The sequence below is a fragment of the Diospyros lotus genome, chromosome 4 (assembly GCF_014633365.1).
Source record: "Diospyros lotus cultivar Yz01 chromosome 4, ASM1463336v1, whole genome shotgun sequence".
NCBI classification, from domain to species: Eukaryota; Viridiplantae; Streptophyta; class Magnoliopsida; order Ericales; family Ebenaceae; genus Diospyros; species Diospyros lotus.
The window spans coordinates 28,841,560-28,849,486 of record NC_068341.1 but is presented as its reverse complement, the minus strand read 5'-3'; the positions used below and the strand labels follow the sequence as shown (position 1 = coordinate 28,849,486).

At 39.5% G+C, this 7,927-nt stretch overlaps 1 protein-coding gene across 1 annotated transcript; it reads left to right on the top strand.

The window, feature by feature from the left end:
* The first annotated feature begins 481 nt into the window (after positions 1-481).
* On the top strand, positions 482-1,336 carry LOC127799759 (uncharacterized). The gene has a single exon (XM_052333989.1). The coding sequence runs from the start codon at positions 482-484 to the stop codon at positions 1,334-1,336; it is 855 nt and encodes a 284-aa protein (XP_052189949.1).
* Positions 1,337-7,927: the final 6,591 nt, after the last annotated feature.

Below are 7,927 nucleotides of genomic sequence, written 5' to 3'. Positions count from 1 at the left end.
AGTAAGTGCTTGGGAGATTATTTTGTTGTCAAATTGTTTCACAAGGATTGTGGAATTTGAAAGATTATCTGAATCGAGGTTAGGGACCTGGTAAAGGCCTTGTAGGCACCTAGTTCATGAAATCCCTATATCGGCCTGGGAATCTAGATACTTGAAACTTGTATTAGTGGACAGCTAAATCCACACAAAGGGGGAAAGTCAGAAACTTATGATTTGTGTTTTGGTCTTATTCGTTGGTTATAAATGTTTCGGGATTATTTTACTGATAAAAGGTTTAAATGTTGACCTCCTGATTTTAAGTATGGATATTTCAGATGGTGAAAACTCGACGTTCTAGAAGATTTGAGCCTGTCACCCCAAACCACCGTGAGGGCAGCACACAAGAGGAGGAAACACAATATTCTTGTGAGGAGATATCAAAAACTCCACAAGGAAATTCGTCTCAAGGAGAAAACTCGGAGGTGGAAGCCAAATAGATCGAATGGAGAGTGTGATGGAGAATATGCTGAACTTCATGCAAGGGATGCACCTAACAGGTCAGGCTAGTCTCCGAACTCCTGATTTCGTTGATAGATTTCAACGGTTGAATCCACCTATCTTTCGAGGCAAAGCAGGAGCCGACCTAAGTGAGAGCAAATATTGGATTGAGCAAATTGAGAAAATCTTTAATTTTATCGGTTGCGGCGAGGGGGAAAAAGTAGGTTGTGCCACTTTCATGCTTCAAGATGAAGCAGATCAGTGGTGGAAGACCATGCAAAGGACCCTACAAGGATCCAGGCGACAAGGTACGCCAATTGTTACATGGGCACAATTTAAGGAATTGTATTATGCTAAGTATTTCCCTTTATGTAAGAAAATGGAAAAGGCCCGGGAGTTCATGGATTTGAAGCAAACTGGAGACATGTATGTTACCCAATATGAAGATCATTTTACTCGGCTGATCAAGTACATGCCCATTTACAATTTGGATGAGGAAGCAAAAGCTCAAAAATTCCTTGGAGGGATGAAGTTGGAAATTCAGCTAGCATTAAACTCTTTGGGGACATGTACTTACGCGGAGGTGGTTTCACAAGCCTTGATTGTGGAAAGAAATCTCCACCGAATGAATTCCCTAAGAACGGAGATCCAGGAACCCAAGGACAGAAAACTTGGGAAAAAACATGATCTTAGGGTTCGAAAAGAAAATTTCAAAAATAGGGAGAACTGTCCTAGATGCCAAAAATTTCATCCGAGAAAACCTTGTGAAAGAAGGAACCCAAGGTGCTATACATGTGGAGGAAAGGACCACATATCTCGAGATTGCTCGAAAGGACCCATGTGTTTCAATCGTCGATAGGTCGGCCACTTCTCTAAGGATTGCCCGCAAAGGAGAGAAGTCAATCAATCACGAACGAACCAAGGAGGCAGAAATCCGCAGCGAGGTCGTGTGTTCCAGTTGACGGGAAAAGATGCCAGTGTAACACCCGGTGTAATCGGTGTTAAGAGAATAAGAATGGAAGTGAGAAAACTTCCAAAAATGCCCTTGAGAAGGTGATGGATCCTTGAGATTGAGAATGCCCATGAGAAGGGTATTTTGGTAAATTGGATAGTGAAGTCCAATAAAAGGGGTATTTTGGTAAATTGAAAATAATTCCTATGTGGAATTAGGTGAGTAAGTGAATAAAATCCCAATTTGGTATTTATGTGGAGATATATGGGATTAATAAATTCACAAAGGGTGGTTTGGGAATTTTGGAATTTATTTCCATAGAGGAAATTAATTATGGATAATAGGGAAAATGGAGAATATGAAATTATTGGAGGAAATAATTATTTTTCCCTAAATTAGTGAATAAATGTGGTGATGCCACATGGATGGTGGAGATGGCAGCTTGAAAGCCAAGTTTGTGTCTTAGAGTGACACTTGGCATTTTGTGGTCCAAGTTAAATGGGAGATTTAAATAAATGCAAAAGAAATGGTAATTGGTCTTGTAAGCATTTAAAGAGAGGCATAATGGTGTTGCATTAAAATAAAAATCCAAAAGAAATGAAAATTTGTCTCCCATTAATGTTTGAAAAATGTGGGATTTATTTAAATGAGAAAGAAATCATTTATATCTTTCAAGTGATCTCTCATGTGATGGTGGAAATTGGTCCCATTAAATTAAATGGGAAAGAAATGAGAAATGAGAGATGGTAGTTAGTGACACATGGCATAATCTTGTGAATCAAGAATAGGCATTTAAATGAAATTCAAAATTGGAGAGTAAATGGTCTTTCAAGTGTTAAATGCAAGCCATGATGTTGTTGCCTAAAAAGAAAATGCAAAAGAAATGGAAATTAGTCACTCATTTATGAGTGAAATGGGAGGATTTATTTAAATGAGAAAGAGTGAAATTAGTCACTCAAGTTGATTTGTTGAAATTAGTCCAAATAAATATTTGAGAAAATAGCTAATTTTGGTATTGGAAGACTAAATTGATTCAAGGGTTAGGATCAAGTCTTGAAAAGGTGAGATATATCCAATGGCTTGGATTAAGTCTTGAAAATGGCATATAATTGTTTCATTAAAGTAAATGAGAAAGAAATGAAATTTTCAAGAGGGATTCAATGGTTGAGATTTGGCCTTGAAAAAGGGAAAGAAATCCAATGGTTGGGATTTTAGAAGACTAAAGCACATGGATTGTGCTTTTGGTGGAAGGCTAGGATTTGTTCTCTCAAATCCATAAAGATCCAAAGGCCTAGATGCATTCTTGAAATATGGGGGAACTAGTATAAAATGGCAAGAAGGGAAGTCTTGGTTTCCTTTGGCCATTTGGAGAATGAAATGAAGAATGAAGGAAAGAAAGGGAGATAAGAAAGTCTCCCATGGAAGAAAAATTGAAGAAGAAGAGAATAAATCAAGGTAAGTATATTTCTTCTTCTCTTTAATTAGTGTTCTAGTATGCAAAGGAAATAAATTTCTTTTGGAATGCCATTTTAGATGGGAGAAAATGAAGATGGAAGCTCTCTTGAAATGGAGATTTAATATTCAAGAATGAGGTAAGGGATGGCCCCAAGTGGTGGAGGCCTTGCATTGCATTGTAAGTAGGTTGCATAAATTTTTATGTATCTTTTTGCATGCTTTATTTGTTCATGAGACCTATGGCCATAGGGGTGGGAAAGAAATGGTAGGTTGATGTCTCAAACCATGTTGGGTTGTAAGGATGGAATGACCTAACCATACTTGCATGCATTTGTCATTACATAGACTAGTTATGCTTTTATTTACCTTGCATATGCACCCTTACTGAGCTTTTGAGCTCATGAGGTTTTATCCTCCCCTTGTAGGTTGTTCTCATGTCAAAAGAGAGAAGAAAAAGTTGCAAGCTTGTGGTGGGAAGCTCATTGTGTTTAATTATTTTTGTTGTAAATTTATGGCTTATGGAAGCCTATGTGATTATGTTTGATTTATGAGATGTAAAACTCATTTGATTGATAATGACTTTTTAAAGCCAAAGCTATGGGTGTATTTTCGTTGAAGTGTTGATTTTAAATTGAAATGAGATTGAGGTTTATGGCATGTTGAAGCCTAGGTTAAATCTCACTTTGGTATGAGTTGTTGTGGAAGCATCAAGGGTGTTGTTTAAGCCTTAATTATGGAGAAATAAAGGAAAAAATTGAAGGATGTGAAGTATTTTTCATTCATTTAAATTTCTGGAAAATTTGGGGTTTTATAGCCCAAAGAAAAAAAAAAAAAAAAGAAGTCAAGAAGCAACAGAAGGCAGCAGCAGGCTGTTGGGCGCGCGGGCGCGCGCTGGGGCGCGTGCGGATGCGCGCTGGTGGCGCGGGCGGGCGGCTACGTGGGCGCAGGCAGTCGCTCGAAGGCGCATGCAGCCCGCGTTGCTAGCGCACTGTGGGGCCCGAGTGTGCCAGCGGGTCCCATTGGCCAAATTTTTTTAAATTTTGGAATTTGTGGGAATTAAAGGGGCATTTTTAAATTGATTTTGGGGCCCCGGAGGAATTTTCAAAATAAAGGGGTATTAGGGCATTTTTGGGAATAATACCGAAATTTTGAAAAATTGAAAATTTGAGTTTTTCCTCCAAATTTGGTAATCAATCAATGGATTGATTTAAATGGTGATTTTATGGAGCCCGGTAAAAATTCTTGAATGGGAAAAGAATTAAAAATAATTGAGTAAATGGCGATTGGGCATCTGAATGAGATTTTCCTTATAGCCAATGCGGTGTGACTAAAGCCCAATTCTGCTAGTGAATCCTGGGGTTTCAGGGAAGGGAAGGACGAGCCTAGTTCCCACCTAGGGCGTTTCATCTTGAAACATAGTCTACCCTTCACCAAAGGCCGAGCAGGTGGACAATTCGGGTGATTGTTCACGAGTAACACCCATAAGTGGGAGCGGGGCATTACATCCAGTGACAACTCGACGGTTATACAAGGTACCTCGAATCCTCCTTAATGTGGTTGTGCGAGTGTTAGTCGGTTCCCAGTCAGCCCATTCACATCACCTAAGGAGTGATGATAAATGTATCAACCTATAATTTTGAAAAGATGGGATGCCAAGTAGAAAGTTGTAACTTTGAGTATGGTTTGTGACTTTAAGGAATGTAATTAAGAATGAAAAGGAAGATGTAACAAGACTACTCTAGACCTTGTTATGAATTTTTATGAGAAGCTAGTAATGATATTTGGGGTTAGCAAACGTGTAACGACCCGATAAGGGGGTCTAGAACATTTTGGCATTTTTGAATTATTTTTATATGCAGCGTATTTTGGGCGTGGATAATATAAATGTTTAGAATGTTTAATATGTTGCAAAAGCCAAAATGAATAAATTGTGTGTGTGAGAAGGTTTAAGTAAAGCCAAGTGAGTAAAATTGAAAATTTAAAGTAAGAGAGTTGTTGAAAAGTCAAAGGCCAAGTGGTTGAAAATTCAAATGTGGAAAAGTCCACAATTGTGGGCTTGAAATTAGAGGCAAATGGGGTTGCCGATTGAGGGCCTTGTATGTGTATATTTATATGTATTTTCATTTATTTAATTGGGTAAAAGGAAAGAAGGGACAAGGAGAGCATTTGTATAGTTCATGAGGGCAAAATGGGAAGAGAGATATGTTATAAAAGGGTGCCTTAGAGAGAAAGGCCAACCCATTCTTCTCCTTCTCACGTTTCTCTTTTTTCTTCCTCCTCTCTACCCCAAACCCTTCTTCTCTTTCAAGGGGAGTTTCAAGAAATGGATCAAAGGCCGAATTTAGAGGGCTCTTGGAGGAGTCTTGAAGACCCAAGCTTGAGGTATATCTTCTTCTCCAAAGGATCTTCCATTTGAGCAAGGCAAGTTCCTCTCTTTTCTTCCTCATCCTATTCATTGGGCTTGATGTGTGGAGGGTGTAGTCAAGCAAATCTCATGGTTTTTCTTAAAGGAATGTTGTATAGCTTCCTATTTCAAAAGTTTTGTAAAACCTCTTTTTCTCAAATTAATTTCATTGGTTTCATGTGGGTCTTGAAATAGAGGTTGTAACACCCTTTGGGGTGAGGGATAAGAGTGTGATTGGAGTTTGATGGAGTATTGGAAGGTTTGGGATGGTTTTGAAGAGATTTGGGGCATTTGTGAGCGATTTCTGGGTGTTCCCCGTTGCCAGGTTTCGAAACATGGCATGTAGGTTTCGAAATATAACTCTCTGGTTTCTATGTTTTGAAACATGTCAAGTAAGTTTCGAAACATAAGTCTCTGTTTACTAGGTTTCAAAACATGTTTCACAGGTTTCGAAACTTGGGGTCAGCCTGCGCACCCTGTACAGTTTTAGCCATAACTTTTTGTATAGAAATCCGATTGACTAACCGTTTGAAGCGTTGTAAACTAGACTTGATAGGATTTGTTTTGGTATAAGTTTAAGATCATTTGGACAATATTTGAATGGTATAATATTGTTTTCAAATCAAGTCTAGTTAATTTCAATCAACATTTGGGAATGGTTGAGATGCTTGCATAAGGGGAACCTTAGGAGTGCATGGAATGTATTAAAGCATGTTATAGGGGGATTCTATCATGGAAATGTCCTTGGTTAAGATGCGAGTTAATAGCATTTTGAAAATGTATTATTCCATGTGGTCGGCGGTAAGGAAACATAATACATGGAGGCATACATGTGTTCACTTTAAACTATTTTGTATGGCATTAAACGTGCTTGTAAACTAAGGATATCCTATTAATGCCGGTAGGCTTGTGCCTGACCATGGGAGCTACGGCTCATGATATCGCCTAGTACGGACTAGAGCAGGGGTTGGATGATGATCCACATTTAATGTTGGTAGGCTTGTGCCTGATCGTGGGAGCTATGGCTCATGATACTGCCTAGTACGAACTAGAGTGAGGGTTGGATGATGATCCACATTTAATGTCGATAGGCTTGTGCCTGACCGTGGGAGCTACGGCTCATGATGCCACCTAATACGGACTAGGGCGAGGGTTGGATGATGATCCACATTTGATGCCAGTAGCGTGTGCCTGACCGTGGGAGCTAAGGCTCGTGATACCGCCTAGTATGGACTAAGGCGGGGGTGGATGACAGTCCACATTTGATGTCAGTGACGTGTATCAACCGTGGGAGCTACGGCTCATGATACCGCCTAGTATGGACTAGGGCGGGGGTGGATGAAGATCCACATTTATTAATTACAACTCTAGGAAGGGATAAGATGAATTGTATGAATTCATGTGCTGGTGTAAACTATGGTGGTGGTAAAAATCAAATGATCGTAAGACTCATAAGAGGAGGTCCCTACAACGACACTGAAGGATCATAAACGAGGAAACATAGCATGCAACGGAAGCGGTTTAAAATCAAAACCGTTCCTCGTATTGATTAGAATCTAGAAGACTTACTTTTTCGGCGGATTACCGGACGAAAAGGGGCAATAGGAGCAGGATGAGCGGGAGCTTCTTCGCGTGGTGGAGACAACGGCTGTCCTGCTATCCTACGGCTCCTTCGCATCAGAACTTGGAGGCTCTCTTTCGATCTTCCGAAGTATGACTCGAACTCGCGGCCTCTCTTTCGGTGAAGAAGAGCAAAAACGACCTTGGATGAAAAAACAACCAAAGAGAGATATATATAGGGAGAACCCTAGGGTTAAAACCCTAGTGGGCCAAACCCTAATGGGCCAAGTCCATTTAATTAATTAAACTAATGAACTATTATTTTATTCTAGCCCAATTAATTATGGACCATCCTGAATAAAATAATTCTCTCTCAATGTAATTCACCCAACAAGCCAAATGTATTAAAAAATACATGAGTTACATCGAGCTACCCCGGGGACCAAAAGACAAATTATTCACGGCTACTAAAATGACCAAAATATCCCTGCTACCTAGTAGCTATATTTTGTCATTCTAAGTGTTCCAACTATCACCATATGGTAACACTGACCCCACGAATAATTTTGCATATGCCATGTCTTTGACCTACTAGTGTAATGACGAAAATACCCTTCTGCGTAACACCCATCATTTAGAAAGGAATAATGTACTAACACCTCTCTAAATGATTTCTACCATCCTTAGATCACTAGTCCAATAATCCGTGACTACTCGAATGTACTTGCTTATCACTAGGAGCTATCCAGAAGCACACACTCTTAAGTCACGTTCCCAGGGCCCTGGATTATTTGATTATTCTTGGACAATCACAAGGGGGTGAATCACAGAAACTATCTTGTATTAGTCTGTCTTAGCTAAGTAGAAACCATACTCCCAACTCAAAAGGATATTGATCTTTGATAGACCTCACCTACAATGAATCTAAGAATATAGCTCTAGGTTCACTAGACCACCAACTAATACTCAAGTATTAGAGTACTTGTCCACGTAGTAGTAGTGATAGACTAGCTCCATGATAATTAGTACTTTGTCATTAGCTTCTATTACAGGTCCTCTCTACGCATTCCAAATGCGCT